The sequence below is a fragment of the Drosophila miranda genome, chromosome XR, assembly GCF_003369915.1.
Source record: "Drosophila miranda strain MSH22 chromosome XR, D.miranda_PacBio2.1, whole genome shotgun sequence".
In the NCBI taxonomy this organism is placed as follows: domain Eukaryota; kingdom Metazoa; phylum Arthropoda; class Insecta; order Diptera; family Drosophilidae; genus Drosophila; species Drosophila miranda.
Window position 1 is genome coordinate 12326671 of NC_046674.1, and position 12968 is coordinate 12339638.

Genomic DNA, 12968 nt, shown 5'->3' on the forward strand with positions numbered 1-12968 from the left:
TACTTCCTCTTCGTCTTCTGCTGCTTACACTATGTAAATGTGACCGCTGCGACGCGTCGCCTCGGCTGCTGCGTCGTGGTCATGGCATCCAGATCTCTGCCTCTGCCTCTGCCTCCGCCCCCACCTCCGCCCCCGCCCCCGCCTCTGCCGACGACTGTGCTTTATTTGTTTCTTTAATTATGAGTGTCAGGTCCGAAGGGGTGTGGGAGGTGAGAGTGCGAACGCATAGATTAAGAGAGATAAAGAGCAAAACGTTTATACACCTACACACTCGAAAATCAGTTCCCACCAAATGCATTCGGGTTCGAAATTAACCGTTTTACTCGTGTAACGGACAGGAACTCGTGTTGCAATCCCCATGGGGCAACGCTTTGTGGAATCCAAAGAGATCATCCGATTCTGGGGGGAGGTAGAGGCAGGGGTAGGGGATCCAACGCACTCCATTTGGCAGAGCCGAAAAAAACTATACAAATGCGTCTTCCCTAATTGAATAATGCCCATCGACTGGGGCCCGACCTGCCTCCATTTCCTTGAGCGGTGCCTGTGCCTGCCTGCCCCTTAAGTCGTTGAAGCTCTTTAAAGTTTAAAATTATAATTTAATGGTTTTAAATTGGTCGCTTGGGGTGTAATTTTCGCATTTGAGTTCATTTTGTACAAACAGTTTGGTTGCTGTCAGATTTTGTCAGACTCCCCGACAGGCGGGTGACTCTTAAAGTTGTGGATTTTATGGAAAGAGATGGATTCCAAAAGTGTCCCACCTAACAAGTTCTTCAAATACGTCTAGAACCGACCTTGGGGAAAAAGAGAGAAAGGAAGAAACGTTCGTTGACCCTGTTCATAAGATATTCTTTAAGTTCTATAGTCCTTTACAGAGAGCTCCATCGGATGCTGGAAATTTGATCCCATACTCAACTGATTCCATTTTCAGAGGATCTTCGCCTTCAAAAAACTCTTTGAAAAACCCTCGCACACACTTCTGGAAAGAGACAGAGCCATATAACCCCATCTATCGGGGTGTAGACCTCGCAGATTGTGCCAAGTGGTCATTCAAAAGCCTCATTTTGATCGTTTTTGATTTCGCATTCAATTTTTTGTTGTGTATCTCTTCCCCTTTCTGTTTCTCTCGTTCTTAATTCGAGCAGAAGGAAAGCAAAATAAACAACATAATACAAAATTGCTTCGATTTTGGAGAATTTTCTGGAAGACAAAAACTTAATTTGAAGATTTATTTCAAGCACCGGAAGGAGCTCGGCTCTCCACCCAAAAAGAGTTGATTGTCCCGAATCGAAATTGTATATACATAAATCTATATAGAACGATGGATGTATGGGAACATGGTCATAATTGACGCTGATTGTTGACGGTTGCTTCATTCGATTTATTCGCGTCTTCTGGGGAGGGGGCAATGGCACCCCAAACCATAAGAAGAATCAATCAAGAACAAGGAAGTCGTTGAGGGTGGGAACTCTTCAAGTGTGCTCTAATGACTGTGTGCTCTATAAGGTGTGCTAGAAACCGTACTTGTGGCCAAAAAGTATTGGATATAAGTATAGCATCCTTGTGGAAACCATAATACGTTGAGACGAGGGGAGTATCCAGATATTTTAGCACCTCAAGAAGGTTGAGGGCACAGTTGTTGGTAAAAAAGGGAAAGCATCAAACGGAGCTGGCACATTCAAGCAAAAGGATTATATATCTTGAGAGTTGCCTTTCGTTTCTATAACTTTTAGCATCATGCATGCCATATTCCAATGGAAACTTTTTCTGTTGAAAACCATGAAATTGTTGTTAATGCTGCAACAAATGGCAGCAGCAGCAACAGCAGCAGCATCAGCAGCAATCGCATCCACAGACCATCATCGCATTAGGAACAATGAAAAGCAAAAGTAAATCGAAATCGTAGCCAAGTCGAAGCCAGTGCAGTGGAGAAATGTTCCTCATCATCATCTACTATGTATGTAGAGCCCCCCATCATTATCGTAGCGATCATGATCATCGCTGAGTGTTGAACAATTGAAAAAATGCTTTTGCTTTGCTCCCGGGGCAACACGTGCCGGGTCTTTCTCTCTCTCTCTCTGCCATCGATCTGCGGCAACAATCTCGAATCTCGAGTGCGCCGGTGTACCTGTCGCTACTGGCTGCCCCTGCCACAGCCACAGCCGCCGTCGCAGCCACAGCGGCCTGAGCCTCAGCTATAGCTCTTGCCGTTAGCTCATATCATCATCGGGGGCCGCATACGGTCTGCCCTGCCCTACAAACACATATGCAGGTCCCCAAAACAGTTGCCCGTTTCGAGCTGGAGATCTTAAACTTTCATTTATACAATTGTCTTCAAACTGTGCAGCGCTTGCCGCTTGCCTCCAACCCACTCTTTGTTGCCGCTGCCGGTGCCGCTGCTGCTCCGAAATGAAAGTCGGAACAAAATGGATTTGCTTTTGGAATTTCTGTTCAAAATACAAAAACAACAACAAAAATACCCAAAAAAAATAAGCATTTTGTGTTGTTGCTGCTGCTGCTGTTTGTTCATTTTGGGCCACTGGCGGCGGCATTTGGTTTATTGCAGTTTTCATATGCTCTGCTGCTGGCTGCCACAGTTTCGCGGCCATGTGCCAAAGGAAAGGCCACGCCACGCCACTTAGCCACTTTACCACTTGGCCAGAAGAGCCTTACCTTTGCCAACTTTTGTCCAATATCTCGTTAAATCTAAATGAAGTTTTTTCTCTTTTTTTTTTCTTCGTTTTTTGGTTTTTTTTTTTTTTTTTTGGGGATCTCTGATCAACTTTCGCCGCAGAATTTTTGCAGAGCCCAGAGAGACGATCGTTCTCTGCCCATCTTCAGCACACAGTCCCCATCCCCATCCCCATCCCCATCCCCATACCCATCCCAATCCCAATCCCTATTCCTGCTGGGTCATTGAACGAAGGTTTTTTGGGCTGCAGAAAAAAAAAGCACGAAAAAAGCGAAAAACCCGAAACTGGTTATTATAATTTTTTTTCGGTTTTCGCAGAATCGCACGCAGCTGCCCAGGCCCCCATTAGGTTGGCCCCATTCTCTGGGCCAGGAACTGGGCTTGGCCTGGTCCACCACCAGCCCCCCGACTAGGCTCTGCACTGAGAGAAATCCACCAGAAGATGCCCCCACATGCCACTGGCAATGTGTTGTGTGCTGGGTTTTCTTCGGGTGTAACATGTTTGGGTATTTGGCTTCGTGACAAATATGAATATTTTTAGAGTACAGAGGTAGCTATGGGGAGGGGCGCTGCTCAGTCCAGTCACGGGCTGAAGCCCCATCCGCATCCCCAACTCCATCTCCATCCGCAATACCCATCCCCATCCCCACATCCACATCAGAGAACCGCGAACGCGGAAGTATTTAACGTGTTTGTTTGTCCATGCCAATTCCAAGCCTCGACTCCAGCTTCAGCTTCAGCTCTGGATTGTGGTCTGGTCGGAGTCTTTGGCCAGCTTTAGCTTTTCTTTCGTTCTTTCATTTGGGTCTCGAGTTTGGGTTTGGTGAAAAGTGTTTTGTATGCAAATCATTGAAATTACATATTATGGCCAGTCGACGTCGTCGTCGTCGTCGTCTTCCACTCGTAAGTAGCAGTTGGCCTCAAACCAATCCATAGACATGCACCATGCACCATGCACCATCCAACAATGTTGCTGCAGCAGCAGCAGCAGCAGTAGAAGCTGCAGTCGAAGCAGAAGCTGTTCCACAGCCACAAAAGGTGCATTGAAATGTTGGTAGAACTGTGAAGTCTTCATATGGCCAGTGGCCCAAATGGCGAGCGGTCAGGCTCAAAAGCAATTGGTTGTGTAATGGCCAAGACAGATCATAAATTCATTAGGACAACATTTGGGCTGAGTGGGTGCGGAGGGGAGGGGAGGGGAGGGGAGGGGGAGAAAGGACCCAGAAATGCGAGTGTTCAAAAAACCAACAGAAGGAAATGTATTTTTTGTTCTTAGGTCGTTTATTCTAGACCCTGGATCAGGAGCTCAGAGTCAAATGGGGACTCCAGAGTACGAGTATAGCATCTTTTTGGGAACTTTTAGGAGTTCCCAAACTTACCGAAAACAAACCGTTTCCAGGTTTTCCTCTTATGCTCTCCAAAAGAACCAATTCTTCTGAAATGATTCCATTCGGTTTGGGCCACAAGAAAACTGAAGTCTCTCCGACTATAAGCCACCCAAAACTCGTATCATTTGGGACCACGAAATCCATGGGTATCCTTAGAAAGTGCCCACCACATGGCCATTAGGAAATGCCAATCAACTGGAACGGCATTCCTCCTCACTCGCATGCACGCACACAAGTCCACGGGGCGTATGGGCAATTTTCCAGAAAATAGGCGGAAAAAGTGGACGCTGGAGGCAGCGGCCGCAAGGGGGAGTGTCTGGTAAGTTGACTTTAATTAAAATGACAGACCATTAGAAAACTCTTTTGCCCAGATGAACATTTTTATGACTTGATTTGGAGCAATTGGAAATTGGAAATTGCAATTGGGCAAACGTGCGGTTAGCATGGGGTTGTGTGGAGGGGGGGGGGGGGGGGGGGGGGGGGGGGGGGGGGGCAGTGGCAGCAGCCGCAGCAGCAGTTGCATTTCCATTTCCTTTCTTGAAAACTGATCATTAAAAATGCACAAAGCAAGAAAAGTCAGTGAAATCTTTTCCCACTGCTGCTGCTGGTGCTGCAGTCTTGCGGTTTCTGTGGTGCTGCTGCTCAGAATTGTTCCACCTGACGCTTTCTACGATAGATTGAATAATGCCACAGATTCATTAGGGCCTTGCCGCCCATTCCTGATCTATGGGTACCCCTCTCTGGGGTCATGCATTAATTGATTTGTTTCGTAACCGAAATTAGGTAATGCCAGCCCAAAGAAGAAGAGAAGAAAACATTTAAACGCTTAAATCTTCTTCGACTGCTGGACTTCCGACAGGTGGCGACTGTGGCTGGTGCAGGGAGCAGGTGCAGGGGCAGGGGCAGGGGCATGGGGCATACGTGAAAGTTCATAAACGAAAGCAAAACGTAAACTAAACATTTGGTTCGTATCGCTCATTGTCATTAAACAAAATGAAGCAGAACCGCGTCCGAGCCATGAAAGGCTTTGAACGCGTCCAAAAAGGGTGGAGAAAAGCGAGGAGAAGCCGCAACAGCAACAGCAGCAACAGCAGGAGGGGGTGCCACATGCACAGACCGCGTGAGGCAGCAGCAGCAGCACACTAGCACAATGATCATTAAATGCCAAAAAATAGAAAATCACCAAGAAGGAAAAGCTAGTTATTTCCAGCCGACTATAATGTTACTCTTGCAAGCCGATTGTTGATATTGTATATAGATATATTGATAGATGATAGATATTGTAGATTGTATGTAGTAAAAATTCGTTTTCTCGAAGTCATTGTGATCCAATCCAGGCTCCTTCTTCTTGTCCTTTACCAACAGCCAAAACAAAGAACTGTGCAAGGGTGAAGCTGGATACATAAGATCAGTAATATAAGGTCAAAAGTGCTTCTTTTATTCATTGCCAACTGCATCTTCAAGTACTAATACCCTAATACCCTATGTACGAAGGGCATCGGAAACACACTCACTCACATGATGCGAGTAAATGAATGAGTGAGTGAGTGAATGAATGAATGAATGAATACCAGGTCTAGAGTCAAATTATAGCAAAAGCAAAACTAAAACTTTAATGTTTCGAATGCTACGTTTCATTTCGTTTCGTTTCTCGTTTCTCATTTCTCCCCATGGATATTTACTGCGTGCGTGTGTGTCTGTGTGTGCCTGTGTGCGTTTGTATCTATGGGTCTGTGTATATTAAAAGTGAAAACATGTAAAGAGTCATTCATTGGCAGCAGCAGCAAAAACCCTTTAAAGCCAAATTGGCATACAAATTGCGTATACGTAATTTTAATTGATCATTTAAGCGATTCAGTTTCTTGATGCCGGCTTTATGTAAGCATTTCTTTTTTTTTTTTTTGTCTACAATCTCACGATATCGGCATTATGCTAATTTTAGAAGGATTAATGAAGCCCTTGCCAGACGATGGATGCCGGGGTAAAAGTTTGGCAGTCATCACTCATCATCCACCACGCATCTTTCACATGGGAGATGGACAGAGTCAATCCGAGCTAAAGAGCTACCCAATTGGGGTTACCCAATCGTTTTCTATGCGTCTTAATGCGAAACAGTAGCTTTTTGCGCGGTGTATGGTCGTTTTTGATGAATAGTAGCTAGTAGCCCTCGATTCTAATAATTCCTCAGCTATAAATCATTTCCCCCTCAATGAGCTTCCCACCTTTGACATACCTAAGATTCCCACACCTAAGACCAGAATCTTTTGTGCAAGTAAAGTCTTGAAGTAGAGCAAGTATCTTTGATGTTAATTTCTCCTTTAAGAGCACTTCACTTCCTTTTCATTCAGCTCCATTCAGAGCTCAGCTTCCTCCTCCTCTGGGGGGCTGCTCCACACTTGAAGCCAAGAAGCCAGTGAAAGTGTCTAAAGACGCATTCAATTTCGAATAATTTCGCTATCAATTAATAAAACTCGAATTCGCATTGGCCATCACATTCGTGCATGAATGAGCCAAACGAATAAACGGGTAACAAATGAATGGCCAAGATCCAAGAGCTCTTTCCTGCCTTGTGGCCTGTGGCTTGTGGTGTCTGCTCTACTGGGGAAAGATTAATTGCTGCAGCGCTGAGGGGGCATCATTAGCACATCATTACTGTCCCACAGCTCCACCGAAAACTGTAATGATTATATTGGGATTCGAATATTCGAATGGGAATTTGAATGAAGTTTGGCCCGTTTTTTTTTGGCAAGTGGAAATACAGAAAAAAACGACTCACAAATATCGCGAAAGCGAAGGTTCCCTGCTTTCAAAATGTTGCCAAAGCCAAAGCCAGAGCCAGAGCCAGTGCCAGTGCCAGAGCCTGGCAGCAATCGTGGGCAGACCAGATCCCATCAACGGCTACCTACCTACCATCCCGCAGCAGATCTCATGCTGCGTAAGCGTTTTAGCGCCCAAAGATGAAAGTGCTCAGTGCTCAAGACACCATCTTCATCTCCATCTGTCGACTCTTTGGATGCTTCTTAGTGGCATTTCACCGTGGCATGATGCTCAACTATTTCTGGGCACCGCAATGTGAATAATAATGGAAACGAAACGAAAAGCGTGTAAAACTTTGCGCAAACACACAAAAATCAATTGGAAATTTTACTTTCGACGACAAAAAGATTCAAGATCCGACATCCGAGACGGAGACGGAGACAGGGACGGAGACTGGGACGGAGACTGGGATGGAGGCGGAAGATGGCGATGAGTCTTTGCAATGTCGGACTATTTTCACTGTCCTATGGGTATGGCTGGCAGCCATCAGCATCAACGGACTGTAATTAAATTTCTTTTCATTTTGATTTTCACCCTCTCAAAGGCACAAGTCATCCCAGAGACCCATGAAGGGTTTAACCAAAGACTTCAGACCCGTCATAGTATCAGCAATGAATTTGGCATTTGGCAAAGAGTTTTGGCAAGGGATCCAACCAGAAACCAGAAACCATCAACCAGAAACAGAGAAAAGTAAGAAACTTATTTTGTTTATAGCTTCGAAATGGATAGCTCCTTCATGCGGAAAAGAAATGGGGAAATAATTATCCGAATCGAAATCTTTGGCTAAAAATAGACGGGATGCTCGAACGAGTTGAAGAAGTTGTTCTCTAGCTACCAAGAACGTGGAACAGCCAGCCGCATTCCTTGTTGGCTGACGCTGCTGATTCCTGCTCATTGTCCTGCCTCGGGGTACAGGATCCCCATCTCTATTCGCTGTTGCTTTCAACATTTCCGCTGCAGCGTTCAGCGTTCAGCGTGCAACTTCAATTACTTTCGAGTCGCTGCGAATTTGCATATAAGCAGATGGAACACATGAATTAATATTTGGCTATTGGCCATATTTAGCTGACACAACAATAGACCGCACAGAGCCCATGTCTATGTCTATGCCTATGTCTATGTCTATGTCTGGGCCCCCGGCCTCTAACCATGTGAAAGCCCGGCATGTGGCAGAGCGGCATGTGAGCGCATTAATGATTTCTCACATGCTGTACGAGTATGTACATATCTCCAGTAGGAATGGAACTCGAAATGGGATACAGAGCTCTGAAGATGGCGATGCAGATGGAGATGGAGATGAAGACGGAGCTGTGCGTAGGCTCTGGGCTTGGCTCTGCCTTTGCCTTTGCTTTTGCGCTTGCGTTTGCCTTTGGATCTGGTCTGGTCTGGTCTGGTCTGGTCGATACATTGACCCAGTGGACAATTGGTATGCAGTATGTACTGCCATTTGCAAATGCCTTGGCTTTCGTTTTTGTATTGCATTTTATTTTGAAAGCCATTTGCCAGCCTTATGCCCGAGAGTCATTGGCAAGGTTTCCTTTCCTCTTAGTTTCCGTCGACTCCCGGCTGGGTTCGATTGACAACATTGACGCCTTTCACCGATGAACAATGCTCTCGCGACGCATCGACTCGACAGCGAACAAAACTAGGGCCACGGCCACGGCCTGGCCGGCCGGCAGTCAAATTAAAAACCAATCAAACCGATAGGAAGTCGGTGTCTGTGGAGTGATGATGCCTCGGTAGCCCACATCATGGGAGCGCACAAATCTGGCTATTTGTGGACCGACTTAGCATAAATTTGCATAAGCAGTAAAGTCCGAGACATAACTGTAAGCATAATCAAACGTGCGCTTGATAAATAACTCCAAACACAAACAAAAAAGAGCAGGCAGGCCACCAGATCGAAGAGTGATACGGAGAGGGCACACAGATGGGTCAGGGATTTCATTTTCATGCATTCTAAAAGACATTTGCATTAGAGCTGTCTGTCGATGGAGCTGTGGAGCTGTGGAGCAAGGCGAGAAATGAAATATATGCCATACCAGATCGGCAATGCGATTAAGATATCAACTGCTGTCCCACTGACTCTTCAGCGCCGAAAGAATGCCGTTCAAGAAAGAAAGATGAGAGGCGGGCAGAAAGCTTTGGAGTGGTGGCCTACAGATGGGGGTCTAGAGATGGTAAGATCCATGGTAACCATCTTGGTTACTCATTCTCTAATTGGAAGCAGCTGCATCTAGTAGAATGAGAAACTGAATCAGAAGAGATTGTAATGACGGGAGCAGAACAAGCACAGACAGAGCTGCTTTTGCAGATAGGTTGCAGTTGATCTTCTGGAGATCCTAGTTCTAATAGAACAATTCTCAAATTGTGTACTCCAATCTGCTGGTAAGTTTCGCAGATCTACACTCTTCCAGCTTTAGCAGATATCCCCTGCCAACGTGGCTGATTACCTGAGATCGCGTCTGATCTATTGGTGCTATCGCACGCTGCCATCTCTAGCTCCATTGAAATGGAAACTGGCCAGCAGACTAACCAACTGACTGACCAACTGACTGACTGACAGGCACACCTCTCGTCTTTAGAAATGGCGCACAAAAGATACATACATATGTATGTCTGCTTGCCGCAGATGCTGTTGTATGAGTAGATGTATCTGCTGTCCAGCATGTGAGTTCGTTCGTTCATTCGTTCGTTCGACGAAATTGACTTTCTCCATTCAATATAATTAATAGCAATATTTTCGATGCTTTGGCTTCAAACGCCTTCAGAATGGTAACTATGTATCTCGGGAGCTGGGCTGAGCTGCTGCTTTATTTATTGCCACAGATGGAATGTCGACAGGAAGTAATTTGTTATTGCAGAGGTATTAGCTCTCAACAAAAAACGCAATGTTAAAAAACACTTATGTTGCACGTGCACCGCATTGCCATGCCACCTACATTCATATGTGCTCCTTCTCTCTCTCCTTTGGAAATTTGCACCGCGCCATGGGGCGTATGTGTAACACAAGTGAAAAGTCAAACATTCCAGCCACTCACTCTCTATGGAGTGGGAGCGGGAGTGGGTTTGTTGGCCACAAAATGCTGAAATTTATGGCTCTGCTCCATCGGCTTCTACATCTGTCTCTCCATTATTTGAGATATTCCACATCTTCGACATATTGTTTTTTATGCAAATTGTCTTCTCACTTTCAAAATGAGTCTGAAACATATTTAGCTGATATTTTAGGATGGCTTCTGCGGCTTTTACTTTTCTTTTGGCTTTCGTTAACATTTCGCCTGGCCTGGCTGAAATTAAAAGTAGTTTAGTTTGCTTGTCAGACGCGCTTCGCTTCGCTTCTGTTTTTCGTTTACATAACGACAAAAACGACACAAAATTAGTTTAAACAAAGCTAGCCAACTATCAAATATGGCAAACCGGGCACGCACTCGCACTCGGACTCGCACTCCAGTCCCCATCTCCATGCCTCTCTATGTGAATGTGAGCCATGCCATGCTATGCCATGAATGATGTGCATTGGCAAGTCCAAGTGGCAGTTGGCGACCATTTCACGTTCATTGACATGGCTAATGGCATGAAGGGCTGAAACAGTTCCACTGCCAGCAGACATGGCCACGTCTGCATGGCGTTTAAATTGAAGTTTCGCCGGCACGCGTTTGTTTTACCTTAAAAATGGTTGGGTTGGGTTGGGTTTGATTGTACTTATGTTATTTAATGCATTGGCATGCACAAATTAAGACTCGTTATAATTGGGGGGGGGGGGGGGGGGGTTATATAACCACACACACACACACACAAACATTCATACATATGTATGTACACTTATCTAATTCCGAGCCAGAAAGAAAGCGGCACATGACGGACTGACTGACCCCCGACCAATTAGACAAGTTTTTCCAGCCAGTTTTCTGTTGTCAAATTAGGGGCCTTCAATGCTCAGGAGATCTCTTTCGTGTTGATGTCGCCGCCATTGATCTTCCAGCGGGTTGATACAAAAAATGGTAATGCTTAACGGAGACTTCCATGGGCAGGGCAGGGCAGGCCAGGGCAGGGTACATTTGATAAGCAAATAAATATACATAGTTTTAGTTTAGTCACGGGTGGCCGGACGTACGACGACCCTCTGCGAAAGAACAGAAATCGTGCGGAGAAATATGTCGAGCAGTCAAATCTTGCCACCAGCAGCACACTTTCGCACATAAAAAGTGAACACGACCTCGAATCGCAAATTTTTTATTTGCATATTAAAATCCGGCAAAAACAAGAGCTCGACTAACATTTCACTTTTGGCGCAGAGTGTGTTCATTTCTTCAACGTTGCATGGTCATAAAATGTGGGCCCACACTTCGGCCCGGGGTAAGTACTGCAACAGGCATTGGTCAGATCGTAAAAACCGAGTTGCGCTAATTGCTTGCTTGAAAATTTAAATTTGTATTTCAAATAGTGGCGGCACTATACCTTAAGCCGCACGAAGGTTGAGTGCTACGCGACTCAGCTTGAAAGCTCGTCACGACGAGCTTTTGTCAGGCAGCGGAAAAACTTTTTTTTATCTATCTTCGATAGGCGACAGAGATTCCAGTCAGACCATGTAACGCAAAAGTGAGCGATAACGAAGAAATAGAGAGAGAGAGTGATCCTCTCTCTCGTTTCTGTGAGAGTTTGGTTTGCGCGTCATTGTATTTTGGTGAGTTTTATTTCCTTTAAAACCAACGCAATTCGAACCCAGCTCCGACTTGAGCGTTCCATCCTCACTTACGTTTTCTTACGTTTTATGTTGCTGGCAACATTCAATTTGTATGGGCCAGACTCATGTGCCGTGAAATCGAGCAGCATTGTTCCCCAACATGGCGCGGATTGAGCAACATTTTCCATACCCTCGGGAAATGGATGTTATAGAATTGAGAAAATGTTTGTCATCTAATAAAGGCCAAAACTAGTCAGTTTCTGTTTTAAAGGTATTTCAACGACATTTTGATGGTAGTGTTCTTCTTACAGAAACCAAGAATGGGTATCGGGATCGAGATATATCTACAAGACCCTCATCATATGCATTAATATGTCTAAAACATAACAATTTGAGATAATTTGTTTATTAATTACGTATTAAAACAGCTTGAAATAACAGTTTCTTCATATATATCAACAAAATAGGGTATACCTGCGCCCAAACTCCGGTTGACGTCTCATTTCATACTCACTTACGTTGCCACTGTTTTTTTGTTGACCTTTTTTGTTTAAAGCTTGTTTTATACACTATACAATAAAAGAGAGTACTTAAAAGTAGTCAATCAGGTAGGAAATTTATTCATTATTGGCCTAAAATTAGATGGGCAGAGCTAATGGTTTTAGTTAGGCAGCATTACTCAACGGAATAAAGAAATTGAACAATTGGAACGATTTTTCTCTTACGTTTTATTACGTTTCATTTGTTTGACCTTTATCGCTAAAACCTTTTTTAAGCAAAATCCAATAAAAGCAAGTATTAAACATTAGTCAGTTAAGTAGAAAATTGATTCATTAATTGGGCATGGCTAAATGTTCTATATAGCTGGTAATATTCGACGGAATAAAGAAATTGAGCAATTAGAACGATACTCGTTTGTTTATGTGTGCGTCTGCCTACAGTGGCTTCGAATAACAGTTAATCCTGTTTAGCCCTCCTTGGGCACCTCCACGCCCTCCACCTCCACGGGCAACTTGGGCGTAGGGGGCTCCGCGTCCACGGGCACCTTGAACGTAGTGGGCTCCTTGCGCGTAGGGGGCTCTGCGTCCTCGGGCACCTTGGGCGTAGGGGGCTCCGCGTCCTCGGCCACCATTTACAAAATATATCGCCTGAGGCATCTGAAAGTATAAAAAATATTTAATAAAAAACATTAATAAAATAAAATAAACCATTTTCACCATTTTTAAAAATCTTTTCCTCGCGTCGCTTAATTGTCGGTTGGTTTTGAATGAAGGAATCGGAATCCGATAGAACCTAATATCGACATACAAGTGCACGGTTGCATTTCGTCGTGGCTAGATTTATAAAAAAATGCTCGAAGCATTAAACAACTGATATCGGAACGCGT

At 44.7% G+C, this 12968-nt stretch overlaps 1 protein-coding gene across 1 annotated transcript; it reads right to left on the reverse strand.

Moving 5' to 3' along the window:
• Window positions 1–12294: 12294 nt before the first annotated feature.
• Window positions 12295–12904, reverse strand: LOC108152007 (fibronectin-binding protein A-like). Its single transcript, XM_017280982.2, has 2 exons — window positions 12799–12904; window positions 12295–12738 (listed from the first exon to the last, which is right to left on the reverse strand). The coding sequence occupies exon 2, from the start codon at window positions 12711–12713 to the stop codon at window positions 12549–12551; it is 165 nt and encodes a 54-aa protein (XP_017136471.1). The 5' UTR covers window positions 12714–12738; window positions 12799–12904; the 3' UTR covers window positions 12295–12548.
• Window positions 12905–12968: the final 64 nt, after the last annotated feature.